We start from the raw sequence: 18,963 nt of genomic DNA, 5'->3' as shown, positions 1-18,963 counted from the left end.
TAAACGTATGCGTGCTATATATTTGTGTCATTAAAACTATGCCTGTGCAAATGTAGTGACCATTCCAATGGAAAACGTGCTACCAGTAAATGGCAGTACGCTATCACAGCATGTTTTAATATTATATTTACGACATTCTGCACCAAAATGCACCGCCAGCTACATGCAACATACACCCTTAATGTCCTACTGCAGGCTCATTTGCTAATCGCTACACTTTTTCTTTGTGCGACTTTTTGGTTTTTCACACCTATAGCACAGATGGTAGCACCCCCACTCTGAAAACGGTTCCGACACCACTGCAACGTTCTCCCTTTCTTAATTTTTATTATCACAATAAAACATAAATGTACTTCAGGGATACTTCGGTACACAATTCAGGATCATAGTAGCTTCCACTGCGACTGCTTCACTCTACGATTGGTATGAGTCTGCGCACTTATCGTCTATCCTCGTTTGTGATTGGGTGTAGTGTGGGCTACTTTGCTGCGATTGGCTAAACTGCCTCTGAGATCCGGAAGTCGGAAGTGAGCGGCTAGACTGGGACGATGGCGGCTGTCGCAGGTGCAGGTAATAGATTCTGCGACCTGGACTGGATGGTTCTCTGGGACGCGGGCACATTGTCTTGGAAACCGTCTAAATCTTTTTTTTTTTTTACAAAATGACTGGGTTTCTCCAAATAGCACAGTGATTGGGCTGATGGAGGCACTTGTCAGCCTCTGCCTGGTGGAAACAGTCTTAATGGTATTGGTATTTGTATAACACTTACGACCCTCGACTAGGCGATAAAGCTAACGCCATTTGAGGAAGGGTGGCACCTTACTTCGTGGGAAAACAGTGTGACGTGATTAATGAAGTCTGATGCTATTTTAGTGAATTTGATCTGATAGGATGCTTTAATATACATATTCGTGACTTGTCATGCATGTGTGTAATACATTGACCTATCATTTGTGGGAAGTTTTAAATCGGCGTGCCATGATGTCACAGTGCCTTGATGCTAGAAGTATATTTTTTACATGTATGTCGCTGACAGAATGTATTCAAGCCAAAGTTGGAAGAGCCACTCCAGTGGTGTTATTGTATTCAGAGAAACTTGAAACGTGCTTGCCAATTGGCTGCACGCCTTATGACATTTTCAGGCAACATATTGTACTAAGGTCTTGTAACTTAAAATTCTTAGCCCGTAACATGCTAAAAAAATAATAATCCGGAGCAGCTGACCTAGATGTCATGTATGGCATGGGATCACTTGGCAACCGTGCTTCTAGAACAAGGGTACTCACAAATATTTTCCCGGAGCCTTTGGTATGACAGAGGGCTGCACTGATGCTAGCGGGGGGTGTAAAGTGTGTTTTGGGGAAGTGAAGCGTGCATATCTAGTGGCTGAACTCAATTGCGCAATGTGAATCCAGAAAACCAGTGATGAATCCCAGCTTCTCCACTTGACCAACTTGTGTGACTCCAGGCAATTGCCTCCTTTTTCTTCATTATCATTTAAGAGGACCATGAAATGCATGACTTCAGGATGTGTGCTGTACAAAACCATCTTCTGTGCTTGAATGTAATCACTAATGGCTTTGTTGTCGGGGGCAAGGGGTGCATGATTGTTTCTAAATTCATGTTTGAAAACCATCACTTAAAAAAAAATACTTCTGAATGCACTTCTATAATTTGATTTACTAAGGTGAAATGGTTCTACAGATCAATGAAATACACTTTTTGAATTTTGAAAAGACTATTGTGTTTTTTACACGTTTGCTGCCTTTAAAAATGAAGGTGTCCCTAAAGTTAAGGGCCTAGTTACTCCCTTTCCCTAACTGCAATTAACCTTTAAATAAGGGTTTGCTGTTTATTTAATGTTATTGCTGAGTCGAGTAAACAGCAGCACAGTGCTGCTGCTGCCCAGGAGGCCAAATGTAAAGGTCAGGAGGTCAGCATGTGGCCCCCAGACCATACTTTGAGTATCACTGCTCTAGAACGTCCACCCCATAGGCGCATATACCCAACTGTGTGTGCAGGGTATACACTTCAGAGTTCATGAACATGTTAACTTTGATTTAATAGCTTTTCCTTAGAACGTTTATCAGCGAAGAGGTGTCTGCAGTGGCATATTTTTTTGTAGCCAATGGGGGCAGAAAATCAAGGTCTGTGCTCATGCTAGGTAAAAAAACACAGGGGAGGTGCGTGGAGCCCATCTACTGAAACCACTTTGATGTCTTCTCTGGGGTTTGAAGTACTATATAAAACAACTAAAATACAATGCAGTGCATGGTATCAACATGAAGTTGGATTTTTTTCTCAACTTAGGTCCTCTATTTGTTCTTTGGTGTCTGCACAGTCCAAACTATGACTGTTCTTGTGCCAGCTGTATTTGCACTAGATGACGTTATGTACTCACTGTTTGAGGTCATTATATCTTATTTCCAGTTCCGGGCACGTGTGGTATTCCTATTGATTCATTACATTTGCATGTCGCTTCACAGGTTGGTCAAGAGATAAACCAAACATTGCTTTTTCAGGCACTTTAGAAAAAGCAACCATTTCAAAGGAAATGTGAAGTATGTATCTGTGATACTAGCATGACAGTGCAGTACAGCTGAAATTACTGGAATGATATATTGCGTTGTGTTTTAATATAGCCCCAAAACTGCATGTCTTTTCAGTACAGTTTTTATTTAATGTAGGTATATAGATGTGTCCACGATAAAGTGATAATTTTGCCACTTAATAGGCGTTAATACCCAAGCCAAAGTGTTTTGATTTTATATATCATCCAAGTTGGAATGTAATCTAGTGAAGACTAAGGTAGAGAATGTGGTGGGTGGTGAGACTTAAGGTGGGCAGTTGGAGGTGGACACTGAGAGATATCGACTGCACCTGTCGGTTGGTGAGATATGATCTAATAAAATACCAAAACTTACTTGGATTGGAGTTTGGATCCTTATTGCCCCTTCATCTTAACAAGTGGCGATGAGGATGGGTTTACTTTTTGTAGTTTGTACTGATCACAGGCCCTTAACACAGCTGTTTGCTACAAGGTAGGATGATGAAGTCACACCTAGAATTAAGAGATGGGTATAGGGTGTGAGTGACTTTAATTTCCATATTGAACACATTTCTGACAACAAGAAGAGTGTTGCACACTGTTTATCCAGACTTCCCATCGATAGGCCGATGTTCAGGATTGTCAGGAGTTGTCATGTAAATTGTGTCTGTGAAGATGCCATTCAGAAGGTGGAGTGGAGAGAAGCAGGAGAACGAGACACTGACGCTCGTTACGAAGAATTCATTGTGAGAGGATGGCCTGAATATAGATCCATTCCGGAAAATCTTTTGGGTTACTGGAATGTTAGAGAGGAATTGAATTGGACCGGGGAGGAGATTTTCGTGGATGAAAGGGTTATTTCTCCTAAGACTCTGAGAGAGAGGAGGTTGCAAAGTTGGTACATAAGGGTCACCTTGGAAGAAGTCTCACCAAGGCCAGGCTAAGGGAACTGTGTTGATGGCCGGGTCTAGAATGACAAGTAAAGGAGGTGGCAAAGGATTGTGACTCGTGCCAGAAATGACCAGAGTAAGACCGTTGTTAATGCATCATTGACCCCAGTTGTTGTTCCAAATGAACCTTGGAACTAACTTAAATTAGACTTTGCTGGTCCTTTTCATCTTTTACCTGAGAATGATCGATATGTCCTACTGTTGGTGGACTATATGTGCAAATTGGTTGTCTCGAAGTGTGTGAAAGCGTTGGGTATGAGGGTGGTGATACAGTTTTTGAAGGCAGAGTGCACAAGGGCGGGAATACCCAGTTACTTAGTAACTGACAATGGGGTCTAATTGACATCACAAAAGATGCAAGAGTTGCTGAAGGAACTTTCCATTGTGCATCTCAAAACAGCAGTATATTCACCACAAGCCAATGGCTTAGCAAAACAGATTGGTTAGGTCAAGTGTGCAAAAGGAAGTGGATTGTAAGATGCCTTTAGCTAAAGTTTTGGATGAGTTGTAGTGGTCTCATCGCAATGCTCCCAATTTAGTAACTTCCAAATTTCCTTTCTTCTGGATGTGGGGAAGGGTAGGAAATGCTAAGCTGAATCCTGTTTGGATGAATGATGGAATTTATGATTCAGGACGACTGTATGATGAAACATATTCAAGTAGTTGCAGAGCCTAAGGTAAAGTCTTGAGGAAGACTTACCAAAACAAATATAAGGTATAATCAAAAGAAGTGTGTAAATAAATGGTTATCTTGGACTGTTGGTAAATTAGCCTTGGTCAGAAAACCAGTTAGTGAGGAAAGGAATTTCAAAATTCATGGTAGCTTTTTGCTGTCAAAAAAGTAAAGAAAAAAGTGGTGGTGTTTGAAGTATATCCATACTGGTCAAATGGGAAAATCTCAGTGGTGATCCATCATTGGCCAGCGAAAGTTCTGACCATGTTTCACCGTTGTCCATTGATGACATAATTTTATTGGGGTGTGGACGTAGTGTCAGAAGTGCACATAGACCTGGGTGATAGAAGCCTTATCACATTTTGAAAATATTGAATGGAGATAACTAGTCATTTTGAGAGTCTTATTCTGAACACATACATTTTGTGTTTGCTCTCCTGTGTGTTTGAGGGAGTAATATTCAGATTAACGTTATCAAATGTGGCCATGTTTAACTTATTGTTTTGGTTTATCTTATTTATTGTACTTTTATGAGATTAATTGTCTTTATAATTTCATGCTTGTTTAGATCCTATTGTTGTCAGTGTATGGGAGATGTGATCTTCTATATCACTGTGTTTCTAATCCTGGCTTTTTTGTCAATTCTTATCCATTCTGTAAGGTTTATCCTACGTAGATTTATATGGAAACAAATCTCAGAGCATTACTGTATGGAGTGATGTTTAGCAAAAGTAACTTCTAAACCTAAATATATACAATTTAAAAACAAGTTCCATCCCATAAAGCCCTTATTATATTGCTGCGAGCAAACTAACAGACCATTCAATTTGAGATGAGTGCACGTCTTGATTTTATACTTGGGTTGTTCACACTAAGAGCCAAATCTCTACTAGGGTCTCTGAAATTGCAGTTGGGGTAAAATAAGACAAAATGCAGTAAAGTAACGTGCTTAGGGCTACACAATTTAGGCAAGTGCTGAACCCAGAATTTGATTCGAGGTTCCCGGTCCCGTAGTATGCATCACAGCCACTAGGCAGTTTCTTATGCAACATCGCTTATATTAGTGTTGAAAGAACACCACCGTATGGTCACCCCAAGGTGCTGGAGAACATGCCAGTTTATAACGGAGTGAGCAGAATTGGGAAGATCAACATCTACTCTTTCTAATTTTACATAACCATTTATTTTGCTTAGTTGTATTTTAGGAGCTCAATTAGTACACCATTTATAGTCGACTTACAAAATGAAAACATTACGTGCTAAATTGATTTGAAACTATATGACAATCTTTCAAGATACAATCTCGGGAAACTATGCATTAATTATTCATCCAAACAATGATAAGTACAGCAGACCACACCATTTGTATGTTAATATCAAATGCTTCCCATAACATATGAAATAAATGCATTTTAGAAGATGCCTAACGCATCAGTAGAGACAATTATATCAGCAAAATAGCGAGTTAAGGGGGCCCCTAGAATTTCATCTTAAGTTACAAGCTTTAAATGAGACATATATGCAAAATTCAATTCCAGTCATTAAATATGCTGCCACCTCCTTGTTATGCTTTAAACAACAATATCAGTGAGGCAAATCCATGGAAAAAAGACTTTCGTCTGGTATGGCAGTGTAAAGCATTCATGCCATCTGCCCTTTATTTAGCATGACACTACATTTTGTTTTCTTTTCAAAACTCAATTAGAGAGGGATGTACTCTGGATGCTTTGCTTAGCTTTGAAATAGTCAACGGTTCCATGGGTCAAGGACCTCATCGCGCTCAGTCGAGCCCACCTAGATGTTTAAGGTGTAATCCCCATTTTACAATAAACCCTCCCCTAGAACTAGCCACACACACCGTTACCCCTCAGCCCTAACCTCAATTCATGTACAGTTTTCCCAGCCAGTTAGAAACCCAGCCTTCAAGGCTATAACATCTAAAGAGATTACGATTCGATTACAAGTGGTACAGCATTCCTATTTTTGACTGAGAAAGGATTATAATTGGCCCATAAATTACAGGCACACAGCCACCTGCTAAAAGAAAGTGGACATTTGCCCATGTAACAGGCATGAATTTGGGGAAAACATGCAGGAATTTGTGTAGTAACACTAAATTTAACGTGTTCTTTCCCATTCCAGGCGTTAAATCTGGAAACATTGCTGGCTATTTACCATGCTGTGTGCAGCATTATTGTGACTTATTAATATGCCCCTTGTAATCGTGCCCAGAAGTGAATAAACCATATCCGTACGACCATTTTGGACCCCCCAGCCTCACACCCCTTTCACATGTGTCAGTTAGAAAATGAATACCAAGACATGCACACAGTAAGCTATTGATACAGCTATGTACGTACACTTGTGTTTCCTTGTTCTGTGCATTTCACTATGTATACACTAAGCGTGCAGTAATGTACACATTCTGTTCATTCCATCATTAGCATCCATTCCTTATTTATGTGTGCACCAGATTCTTAATACCTTAGGCCTCATGGCCATGGAAAGCATGCAAAAAATGAGGACCAACTTATGCACCAGGGACGATCATTATGCAAAGAATACAAAGAAAGGCAAATTGAGTGGAATATGTGATTCTACATTTCATGACATTTTAACACTCATTAATACAAAAGAGTCCCAATTCAATAGGATAAACATTGGTTCAGGTATTTTCATGACAGCCAAAAAGAGAGATTGGCCAAAAATGATTTAAAAAAACCTTAGAATCTGCACTAGTGCTTTTCAGCAAGGGCAATACAAAGCATGTTTTAGATTTACAGGTACTAGACTCGACTTCTAGGACAAGGATAGTTATCACGTGCGGGATGACCCTCAAACTAAGTTGCTGGATAAATATTATGGGATGGGATCCCACAATGAGCCTGCACAAAGGGCTTTGTGAGCATGGTTCCTACTGGCTTCTATTAAAGGTAGAAAATGGACCTACTGTGGTTCCATTCCCTTCTGAGTACCACTGTTGTGTGGAGGTCTGCTGCCCCACTCACGTAAAGGTCTGCTTCTGTGTGCTTACCTAAACTTTAGAGCGAACAACCCAAGTGTATGTTGTGCATGTTTAAGAATGTAGTTTGACTGGTATATGTATTGTGTATTCGTGATTGAGCAAAAGTAATGGATGCCTGTGGGATGTAATTTTGGATATGCATTTCTTTTATACCCAGCCACTGAATTGAGGGAAGAAGAAACAAGGCTCCTTTAGAATTTAAGATATGCCTTTTTGCTAAGAAACTCACTTTTGCTTAGACTTTGAACTGGTTTTTGGTGTGCACTAAGGGTGTAGGTTGAGACTGCAGACTCAGATGTGCAAAGTGAAGAGAAATCTCAGTACCCGTTCGGGGGCCATGGGTCAAGCACAGGCTACTGGACTTCATCCGTGGGGCCTGAAATCATTTGCCTTTGATGTCCTGGGACCCGTTCTTATATGGCTATGGCTCTGTAAAATGGGCCGAGTACAGCCCATTCAACTTTTGACTCTCAGTGGTAGTGATGGAGAGCAATCACATGCTTCTTAGGAAGGTAGTGTGAGGGTGCACAAACCCGGCACTCAACAATCTCCATGTATTGCAATAACTGAATGTCCAACCCAGTGCCTTTCTTTGATTAAAGAATAGTACTTTAATCTACACACTTCACTTCACAGCACAGAAAATAGGCACAATTCCCTTTCCGGTGCTTGGACTTCTGCATCTTGTATTCTGCCCCACCTTACCCTTTTGTCAGGTGTCCCCTCCCCCCTTCTCTTGTCCCATGGCAAGTCTAGGTAGGTCTGCCCTGGGGTTGAGTGTCTCAAACAATTATCAAGGCTTTGGTGTTGATTACTGTACTCTTAAATTCATTTGTCAGCATTCAGCGCCTTTTAGCAATTCTCAGATTTTACAGCCTCATCACAGCACAGGCCCTGGAGTCTGATTGTAGCGACAGCAGGCGCCTGTAGCTTCATCTTGCTTAGCCCCTGCTTCTGTGAGACACAAGCAGGTTGGATGTATGACCCACGATTGGGTGAGGACCACAACAAAACCAACGAAGAAACCTATATCCTTACAGGCAGGTGTTGACACTGGCTAGTAAAGGACCCTCTTCTGGTTCACTGTTGAGTTAAGATTGGTGGGCTGCCAAGGTCACAACAGCATGATGGCAGACACTATAGGGGGACAAAGGTGCAGCTGCACAGCACTCGTCTGGCACAGTTGTTGAATGGTGGTGGCACTGTCCACCTCATCACCAAGTTCTGGTGAGTCACAGACTCTGCCATGGTGACCATACTTCTCAGTGATGGTATAATCCAGCTTGGCACACATTTTCGTGATATCGTGATTGAGTTACTGTCCACATTGGTCACAAGCTTCTTGGAGGCATCGGGGAGTTGTCCAATTGAAGAGTCTGCTGCCAGCATCCTTCAGTGCATGCAGATTGCTGGCCTCAGTTTTCCTTCAGCCGGCTGACCCACACAGCACCAGGGGTCAAGCTGTTGTGGTGTTTCAAGCCATTCACACATCTGCAGGGCTGGCAGGCCCTTTCCTTCTCTTAGCAGCAGGTTGGCGTCAAAGTGCTTCAGTTTAGAGGTACAGCCTTTTTCCAGCAAGGTCAGACTCCAGGTGATGTCCCCTCGCCCCTAGGAAGCTGGCTGAAAGGCAGGCCCACAGCTCTGATTTTAGAGCAGTCCTCTTGAGTACTCTGCAGAGCACCTCCTTCCTTGGTTGAAGAGCACTTGGCACTGGCACAAGTGGGTCAGTGTTAACCCCTCTTTTACAGTCAGGAAATGTGAATTTTCTGTCTGTGCTTTTAGAACTCGGGGGCAGGGAGGTGCCGGGGGGAGGTTCTTCCAACATATGTCTCTTCAGTCTGTTCTCCAGACACTACCCCTCTGCAGTGATGCTCACAAGCCTGGAGTAGCCACAAGGGATGCACAAAGCGTTTCAAGCATTCTGTACACAGTACATCTACAGCCACACTGAGGAGAATTAGGAAAGAGACCAAAGATTACTCTAACCTAAAGGAACCTTCTCATTCTTAACAACTGAAATTGCAGTCTCACCTTTACCTGCCCCCCCGGCCATTCACGAAACATCAGTGCTCAGTAAGATTAATCTGCAGCTCTTCTTAGCAAAGTGACCTAATCCTATCTCCACTTCAGTGTCTGGATCGTCGACTTCCAGCTCCAGAAATGTCAGCAATATAATTCCACTGCTTGAGCAAACAACCTTACCTCTATTATGTTACAGCAACAGGCCAGGGGCTTCTAAATTGGAATCCACAGGCCTCTATTACATGGTTCACTCATACAAACAATGCATGTGCCACGTAGGCAACAGGCACCCATAACATACACTTGGGATGTTAGTGCTAGGATCTCGGTAGGAGCAAAGAAGCAGAATTTTACGCAAGTGAGCCAGTAGGTCTCCACTCCAGTGACTGGTGAAAAGGTCTCTATGGTTTCACTGCTGTAGATGCCAAACTAATGAGAGGTCCTCTGTCAGTTAAGTGAGAGCTTTCATGGTGTGCCTCTCCAATTCACTGGACTGGTTCAAAGCCTTACTCATGTCAAGAGACAGGCCTAGATCTTTGCACTGGATTAGTGTAAGACTGGGGGTGAAAAAAAAGGATACTAAAGACTTGCAGCCAGGCACTCATGGCAGGATAACCAGACTGTATACCATGCCGGTGCTCTCTACCATCCAAACTCGGACTGTTTAGGTGAGACGCAGGCTTTGTCTGCCCAGAGTTACACTTTCAGTTGGCTGATGACAACTAGACACATGAACCTCAAACCTCTTTGAGCCTCTGTTGTGGTTGCTCTTGGCTGGAGGTAACCCTGTTGTGAGAACCATTGCTCTATGTAAAGGCTATGTCTTGAGAGTAGCCTGGAAAGGACCACCCTGAATCTGTTCTGACAGTGCAGAAAGTGGATACACATCTCCGGTCAGCTTTTGCCCTATAAAAGTGGGACCCACATCCCCATTTGTCGGTCCAATTCCAAGACCTCTATAGCCAAAGAAGGGAGTGCTACTCGGACTACTCGAGAGGACTGCTGTGAAACCAAAGCTGGTGTCTGCCTGACAGCCTGCTTCCCAGAGGTGAGAGTACATCACCTGAGTCAGACTATTTGCTGGAAGAGCTGCATTAAGCCAGCCTGCCTGCTGAAAGAGGGAAGGAGCCTGCCAACCCTGCAGTAGGAGTAACTATCAAGAAGGATTGAGGTCCCATGGATCCCTGGTACTGGTTGGACGTCCAGAAGAGGAGGACTGAGGAGAATAGTCTGTGCACCCTGGTCTTTGGGGAACCTACAATCTCACAGGAAGTAGTTCCTGGCAGGACCTGTGAAGACTTACCCTGAGCACTCCAAAACCTGGTTGTGGCTCTGATCTGAATCTAAAAAAGCCTGTATGTGGCTTAACTGGCCAGAAGAAGTGTGTGGTGGTATTGCCCTGAAGAAGTTCAGCTGTGTGTGGCTCTGTTGCCCAGAAGGAGATCGGCCTGTGATGGCTGCTCTGCCAGATCATCAGCCTGAACACGCCTACACCAATCCCAGAGAGCATGCCTGCACAGGGTCCCACCGGTCAAGCACCAAGACGCAGACCATGTGTAGCTCTGAAAGAAGAGCCCTGATGGAGCTACTGGTGATTCCACTTCCTTCCAGAATTGGGAAGGAGCGCGTACACTGAGATGAGTTCAGGCGACTGCCCAAAATGACTGTTCCACCACTGATGGTAAGAACTGAGCGACTGAACTGTTTGGGAAGTAAAACTACTGAACTGCAAGAGACTGAGTGCCAATACCATAATGGAAAAGAGCTGCACCTGAGCCCTAATCTTGCTTTTTCTTTAATCCTAGGCCACAAGGGAAGGAGCTGGGGCAAGGTAACAGATAAAGGCGCAGCCTTACCCAACATTGCCCAGGACACTAAATTGTGATTTGTCTGTTTGTTTTTAGTATTCTGTTTTTGTGAGCGTAGAAGTACTTTTCTTCTTGAAAGGTAAGCACTGGGTTGAAAATTTATTTTTTTGGGTTGATGCGTGATTGTTGAGACCTGAACTCGAGCACCTACACCCTCCCTCCTGAGAAGCTTGTGACTGCTTGTCATCACTACTACTAACAGTCAAGTGCTGAAGGGTATTGTACTTGACCAAGTTTCCGAGAGAATAGTAGGATAGACCCTGAGACATCGGAAGAACACACTCTCAACCCCTATGGTTGAGGCCCAGGAACCCCTGTTTGCCTCATGACACCCTGAAAAGGTCTGACATGCGATCTACCAAAATAAAACACGGATGCAAGTGAAGGTTGCGCCATGGATACCTAGATCTTTAATCCAGATGCTTATACTGAGGTAATTATCCATGTTGAATATTGCAGATATTTAGAGTTGAAAGAGACTTCTTGCTCAGATGTGGTCACTTATTATTTTGAAGTTATCCCACATGGAAATTGTCCAACTCCTTTTGGGGGGCCACAGGCCAGACAGGGAGTACTAGGCCCCAACCATGGCGGTTGAGGTAATTTGCTCAAAATGTTGAGGTCTGGAGGTTCTACGAACTTTGCAGCCCCTGGAGGATAGAGAGGTCCTCTAAACTGGGGAGAGGTGTGGCGCAGCGGAAAGGGCAGCTGACTTCGGAGCACGAGGCTCACAGTTCGATCCCCGGCTCTGGCGGCAGCTTAGCCCAGCACCATGTGATTCTGGGCAATAGCTTGCTTAATCTTCTTGACGGCCCCCAGCGCCTTGAGACCCTTATTATTAAAAGATTTTTATTGAGTTTTCCACCACCAGAATCCCGAGGACTAGCACTACACACAATAACATCATAATATGATCCAACCATCAAAATACACAGTAGGAGAAGTCCACTCTGCTAGGTCCCCGCCGTATATTCCCCACCCACCACCCTCTCTACCCCCCCCCCCCCAGTCAGTGTGCCCGCAGCAACCCCTCATCAACCTCTGCCAGTCGGGCCCCAGAAACTGAGGCATCCCAACACCGGACAAACGGGAAAACCCTATTATTGTGCTCATGGAAAAAAAAAAAAAAAAAAAAAAGGGGGCCCGCAGCGACCTCTCTCTGCGCCCCCTGTTCCCACCCAGACTCCTCAACAGCTGTCAATGTAGGGTGCAGGTACCGAATCCTCCATGAGTGTACCTAAGTAGCCCCGTCCTGCATGGACTCCCCAGTAGCCCCCGCCGACCCTGTCCCAGGTTCCACCCTCCGGTCCATATCTACAGAGTCCCCGTCCTCCACATTCCTCGTTTCCCAAGATCGCAGCTCTTCCACCAACACCCCCCACGTCCTCGCCACTTCCAGCGCCTTATCATTAGCTGCTCGTCTGGCCATCTGAAGCCGAAGCGTTGCTTCGCTTCCCACCCAAGCCAAGAAACTCCCCCCTCCATCTCCGAAAACTCGGACCGGGCCTGGCCTTCCAATGCAGAGTGAGCTCCCTCTTTGCCAGTATCAGACCCAAATCGCAAAACTTGCTCGTAATTTTGGTACTGGGGGTGTGCGGAAACCACAACAAAAGGCAAGTCCCCATCTCCGCTTCCAACTCGCGTTCAGTCACCTGATTCAGGCACGCCACCACATCCGCCCAATACGAGCCCAGTCCCTGGCAGGACCAAAACATATGACCAAAATCAGCCCCCTCCACCCCGCATCGTGGACACGGCGACTGAGCGCCTTGAGACCCTTAGGGGTGATATGTTCGCACTTTACAAATACCGGGTTATTATAACTGAGGATGAAGGCATACGTTCCCCTTATCTTAATACTAATGACTGAAAAGTTCCCCTCTTCAAGCTCAAGCACTTCCACAAGCAGAAAAATGTAGGTATTTTGTTGTGTACCGTATGACCAAGATGTAGTTGATGAATCGCCGCCACAGCCGTATCCGATCACTGAATGGCTTGTTGGTCCAGATAATCTCTTCTTCAAACCAGCTCATGTAGAGGCAGGCATGCTTGGAACAAAAGAGCTCCCCATGGAAGTCCCATGGTGCTGTAAATAGATGCGATCTTCGAATGCGAAATAATTCTCCGTTAGTGCTATTTCTGCCAATTTCATTATCCAGTGGATTGGGTCAGCCCAAGTCCATTCCTGCTAGTTCTAGTAGCAGATTGTTGATCACACGCAGACTCTCCCCCTGCGGGATACTCGCATACAGTTCCTCAACGTCAAGAGCAGATCAGTATTGTAGGGTCATATTCTTCCTCTTTCAGTTTCTTGAATGGTGAATCACATAATGGCAAATATCCCCAAGCCATACATAATTTGTATTTACAGGTACAACCCTGAGTGGCACTGCATGCTTTGAGTAATTTGCATGCCACACAAAATAGACACGTCATTTGGGGAGTGACACGTTTACAAGCCTATCCCGACCAAAGCCCAGGACCTTCTTAGGCCCTGAGTATAGGGCTGAAACATGTTGGTGATTTAGGGTCATAAGACGATTACATCCTAATACCCCTACTTAATATTTATTCTAACGTTCTCCACTAATAAAGGGATAGCTTGGGAGTGGATGAGGAATTTTTATCTTTACTGGGTACGCCCCCTATCTAACTATCTTCATAAGAGCTCCTTGGAATATGTTAGAGTCAGGGTTTACCTGATGATGAAGCATGCCACTATAAGAGTGGGTGAGGGTTATATTTAAAAAACAGAAAAGAAACCCCCCCTCCCCTAGTTGGAGTGAGGTATTGGTGTGGCATGTAACAAAATACCCCCCTCTTTCTCTTTGTGGAGGCGCTTGAACCTCCGAAGGGATACTACATGGTCATTGGTTGAGATCATTTGCCATTGGTGTCCATCCTACCATGGACACCTGTACACTGGGCCATGTACACACTTTCCACATTTGACTCTCAGGGTAGCAAGGGTAAGCCGTCGGAGGCTTCTCAGGGAGGTGGTGACAGAACAAGAGCTCAGAATTCAGCAGCCCACCTTTAGATGCAACACTGTATTTTCTAGCCCAGTACTTATCTTCTACTTAAAAGAAAATACACAGTGCAAACGAGAGTCTCAGTTACAGGGCTGAAATCCTGTTTGTGATTTTCAGTGAGATGCTACTTCCCTTCATTACCCTTTCCCCGCTATCAGGAGTTTTCTAGGGTCTATGACCCTAGGTGTATAATATGACCATAGGCAGTGATTAGGCACATGAAGTTTCAGTCAAAAGTATTCCACTGTTTAGATGCGAATACAATTCAGTTTGCTTCACTAATTCAAGTTCACTTGGTATAAGTCTTAATTTTGTATTGCAGAATTATCTTGCTTCCCAAGCAAGTTGTTTTACTTACAGTAATACCTCTGGGTAACCTGTGTAACTGTGGATTAAATTCTCTGATGTTGCAGGCTGCTTGTGTTGAGCTGTCTGGCTCCTGCAGTGGCAGCTTTTTGTGCTGCGGGGATGCGGTCGTGGGTGGGAACAACTCAACAGGCTCACACAGCGGCACACCTCTTCAGGAGTAGTGGCTTGCCAAGTTCTGATGAGTACGTTGTGCTTGGATAGGTAAATGCAGCTTCCAGACTTGCCATTACCGTCAGTGGGGGGGATCTTCTGCAATTACAGCCACCAGGCTGTTTAGAGTTTTGCATCAGTGACTATAATTAATGATTGGCAATTTGAAGTCTTAGGGCAATTCACAGCAAGGACCGCTTGAGGAGACTAAAAGGACCCCACCCCCTACCCCCCCCCACACACACAGTTCATTTGCACACTGGGCTTTTCTTCCTGGACAGTTTCTCCTTCTTCACTGACAGATACAATCCTTCCGTCGCTAATCAGACGTTTCTACACTGTAGGCATACCCTCAAATTTTCCAGCAGAAAGTGCAGACTTCAGATGATGTGCTGTCCCTTCTGGGAGACTGGCTGTCATGCACACTCCACTTCAGGTCACACAACTGTCCTTCGAGTTCCTTTTACAGTACTCCCATCATTGATTCTGAATAATTTAGAATTGGAGCAAAGTGGAGCTGGTTTGTTATTTTACTTTCATACACATTTCCCAGACAGGGATGTGTATCCAGTATCTAAGATTTTGGAATCGGTTTGGGTTGGTTCTCTATCAAATATTTTCTGGCTGCTCCTCAGACCCAGCCTTTGTGTGAGGTGATTGCTATTACAGCAGATAACAATGATGCTGGTTTCAAGCAGGAGTATACAACATAAGGGTGCATTTATATGTGTGATCTTTGCACTTAACTGTCATCAGCTTTCCTGAAGCAGTAATCAGAGGCAAACAAAGGGTAGGCCGGGCCTACATACTTACTCACCTGAAAGTACAGAAGCTACAGTCCCACCTCTACTATGTAATAAATGGAAGTGCTATGAGAGAACTAATCGGCAGCCCTCTTCTAACAGTGTTCTCACTGTATTTATGTTAGCTCTGTCTCCATCCTACATCACTTGAGTGCTGGATCGCCTCTCTCAAGAGACAGGAATGCATTCAATATACTTCAACTCTGTGGGAATGCTGAATCCACCATCCATCCTGTGCCATGCAAAACGGATCCCACTGATCCTAGCACTCATTCTTGCCACTCAAAGTACAACTACCATACATGCTGCACATTCACTGCATATATGCTCACTTGCCATGCCTTCAGAATATCAACTCCAGGCCCCTCAGCTCCCATAAGAGTGGAACTTTACACAAGAGCGTGTCAGTAGATAGCACTCTCTTCCACACATAGAAAAAAGGTCACAAACCCTGGTATGTCAACACCACTGCTTCATATTTATCCCGCAAAAAGAACAATTGATGGACAGATTGCTGCACAATGTCAAACATTCACCCCAGTACAGAGATCTGGGCCTAAATCCGGCGTTTTATTGGTCCCCATGCCATTCTAGTTCAGACCCAGCCATATGTAAATCAGTTATGACCCTGTTCCCCATGGGAACAGTCTAGCCCGAACTGCCAGGTCCTCCGTGGACCGGAAACAAGCATTCTGGGGCTGGTTTCGGGGCATTCATCCTCATCAGCTAGACTAGCTTGACTCCAGTGGCATGGAGAGCACGGGACCCACGTCTGGGTATACCCGTCCCACTCGGGGTGACAAATGCAAAAAAAAACATTGATGGCCAGAATGCTGCACAATGTCAACTATTAATCCCAGTACAGAGTTCTGGGCTTAAATCAATGTTTGCATTGTTCAGCATTCCGTCCATCATTTGTTCCTTTTGCTTTTGTCGCCATAAGTGCGAAGGGTTTCCAAGACGTGGGTTCCGTGCTCACTGCGCCTCTGGATTCAAGCTAGCCTGGCTGATGAGGGGTGATGCCTACCAAAACGGTCCCAGGATGCTTGTTTCCGGTCCATGGAGGACCTGGCTTGGAAGTTTGGACTGGACTGTTCCCAAGAGGCACAGGGTCAAGACTGATTTGCATAAGACTGGGTCCAAATTCGGGTGGCGTAGTGAACAAAAGAACTAAGGATGAAACCCAGATCTTTGTGATTGAGGGTGGATGTTTGCATTGTTCAGCATTCCGTCCATCATTTGTTCCTTTTCCTTTTATATTTACCCTGGGCATGGACAGTATCCACTGGCCATTATGAAGGTAAGATTTGTGGGGAACATACACTAGCCTTTTTTCTACTGGCTATGAGAGAGTAAAAAACATCACACTCTGAATCATTGTGCCAAGTGAGAGGTGCCAAGATCTCACCAATAAAATCAAGCTATCCTGTTGATGCTGAAACAATTTCAAAGACCAGACACACTTGGCAATGATCTAGGCAACGTTTTAAGCAACCTGGACCTACGCACATTAAACAGCAGATTTAAGACAGACACACCAGCTGCCTACTCCCATTTCTCAATCTTGTGGCTAGCCACACTTCGCTACATTTGTGTGTCATTAGTCCACTTCCTTTATGTAAGCAAGTTCTCAGTACATCCATTCATGGCGAGTGACCATGCTATGTTAAAATGTGAAGTATTAGCGCAAAGAACCTGCTGTCTCAACACAAAACAATATTGGGAGGCAGGGGGACCTGGAACCCATCACAAGAATAAAATGGAGCGAATACTTAATGTGAATCCGTGGGGGTCTCAGGCCTAAATCTTATAGGAGGAGAATGGGCCCAGAATGAGCCACGCCCATAACACAGTCAAAGACTAAAGGAATTTTGGATATACATAAATAGCATGTTTTCTGTAAACTGCCAGCAGAAAGCACCAAATATCTCACCAACGGGCTGGGAAACTTAATTAAAAGTCTACATGTGGACCCATCCACAAGCAGTTCTACTCTTGCAACATCATACCGGGAAAGAAGCATGGGCATAATGGAAATAATAGAAGCCCAATTGTAAAAGGCAATCAATGCAATGCATACAAATGGTGCACCAGGGTCGAGTGGCATCCCATCAGCAGTATTTAAATGTGCTTTCAGAAAATGGGCAGCGGTCATTTCTCCATTATTTCAATCTTCTATCCTTGGTGCCACTATACCGGATAGTTGGAGAGGCTCGCTTCTGGTACCCATATATAAGAATGGGGACCACGAATTATAGGCTGATCGCTCTCCTTGACACAGAGGGGAAGTGCTCTGCATGCATCCTTAACTCAGAATTGCAGAAAAGGACAGCAGATAAGAATCTGGTCCCTTCCACCCAAACAGGATTTCAAAAGGGCTGTCACATTGAAGACAATCTGATTTGCATCACTGACATGATCGAAAAAAACAAGGCCCTAGATGCAGGGTTTAAAGACTTCACAACAGCCTTTGACAGTGTTTCGAGAGAAAAACTAGTCTAAATTAAACAACTGGGGCATTCTATCTCCCCTATTAAAGGCCACCATACCACTGTATTCAAACACCAGGGTAAATGTTAGACCTGGCACCATTGGCGTGGGTCTCCCTTCCATTTCTTGCTGTTGCCTCCTGTGTTTTTGTTATTTGTTTTGCTGGTCTAGATGCTTTGGGCACTGTGCCACTGCTTTTCAGTGCCACAGTGCAAGTGCTCCCTACTGTAAAGTGATGTAATGGATTAGTGACTCCATGATTGGCTTATCTGGTTTACTTGTCAGACCCTAGTACAGTGCACCATGTGTGCCCAAGGCATGTAATTCAAATGCTGCTGTTGGGCTTGCAGCACTGATTGTGCCACCCACCGGAGCAGCTTGTAACCTATGGCTCAGGCCTGCCATTGCAGAGCCTGTGTGCAGCCTGGGGCTGCCATGTTAACTTGGTAAGTGCACCCACTTGCCAGTCCCCAAACCTCCCCTTTCCTACATAATAGTCACCCCTAAGGTAGGCCCAAGGGCAGGGTGCTTTGTATGTAAAAGGTAGGACATGCCCTGATGTGTGTGGCATGTCCTGATAGTAAATTACAGCCAATTTCGTTTTTTCACTATTGCAAGGCTACCTGTTCCCATAGGCCAGAATGGGCAGTTTGATTATAACGTCGTATAATCCTAACTGACTCGGGAACTAGGTGGAAATTCGAATTTAGCATGGCTGAACTCAGAATGATAAAATACATCTTTTAGTGAAGTTGGTTTTAACATTCTATGTTTGCAAATACCACTTTTAGAAAGTAGGTATTTTCTTGCCTAACCATCCAAGCCTGCCTCTGCTAGGTTGTGTATTGCATGTCTGGTTTGTGAGTGACAGGGGCTGGGGTGGCTTCAGGAGACCGGGTGAGTCAGCACTAGGCTGAATAGACCTATCTGCATTGGGAGTGGTGGGAGGAGTAGCACTTGGGCCTGAATAGGGCTGTGCCTGCCTTCCACAATGCTGGCTCCACCTCCTGTGGTGCGTCTGATGACCCGTGCC

The 18,963-nt window shown here is 44.6% G+C and overlaps 1 protein-coding gene across 1 annotated transcript in view; it reads left to right on the top strand.

Annotated features, from left to right (window-relative positions):
- The first annotated feature begins 451 nt into the window (after positions 1-451).
- Positions 452-18,963, top strand: part of PIGS (phosphatidylinositol glycan anchor biosynthesis class S) — a 188,944-nt gene continuing 170,432 nt past the window's right edge. The window contains exon 1 of the mRNA XM_085649117.1: positions 452-570. Coding sequence (XP_085505243.1) covers positions 549-570 — 22 coding nt within the window. The 5' untranslated portion in view covers positions 452-548. The remainder of the gene's footprint in view (positions 571-18,963) is intronic.

The sequence above is a fragment of the Triturus cristatus genome, chromosome 3_2 (genome assembly GCF_964204655.1).
Source record: "Triturus cristatus chromosome 3_2, aTriCri1.1, whole genome shotgun sequence".
NCBI classification, from domain to species: Eukaryota; Metazoa; Chordata; class Amphibia; order Caudata; family Salamandridae; genus Triturus; species Triturus cristatus.
The sequence above is the reverse complement of the archived record's forward strand: the minus strand, read 5'-3'. Positions and strand labels throughout refer to the sequence as shown.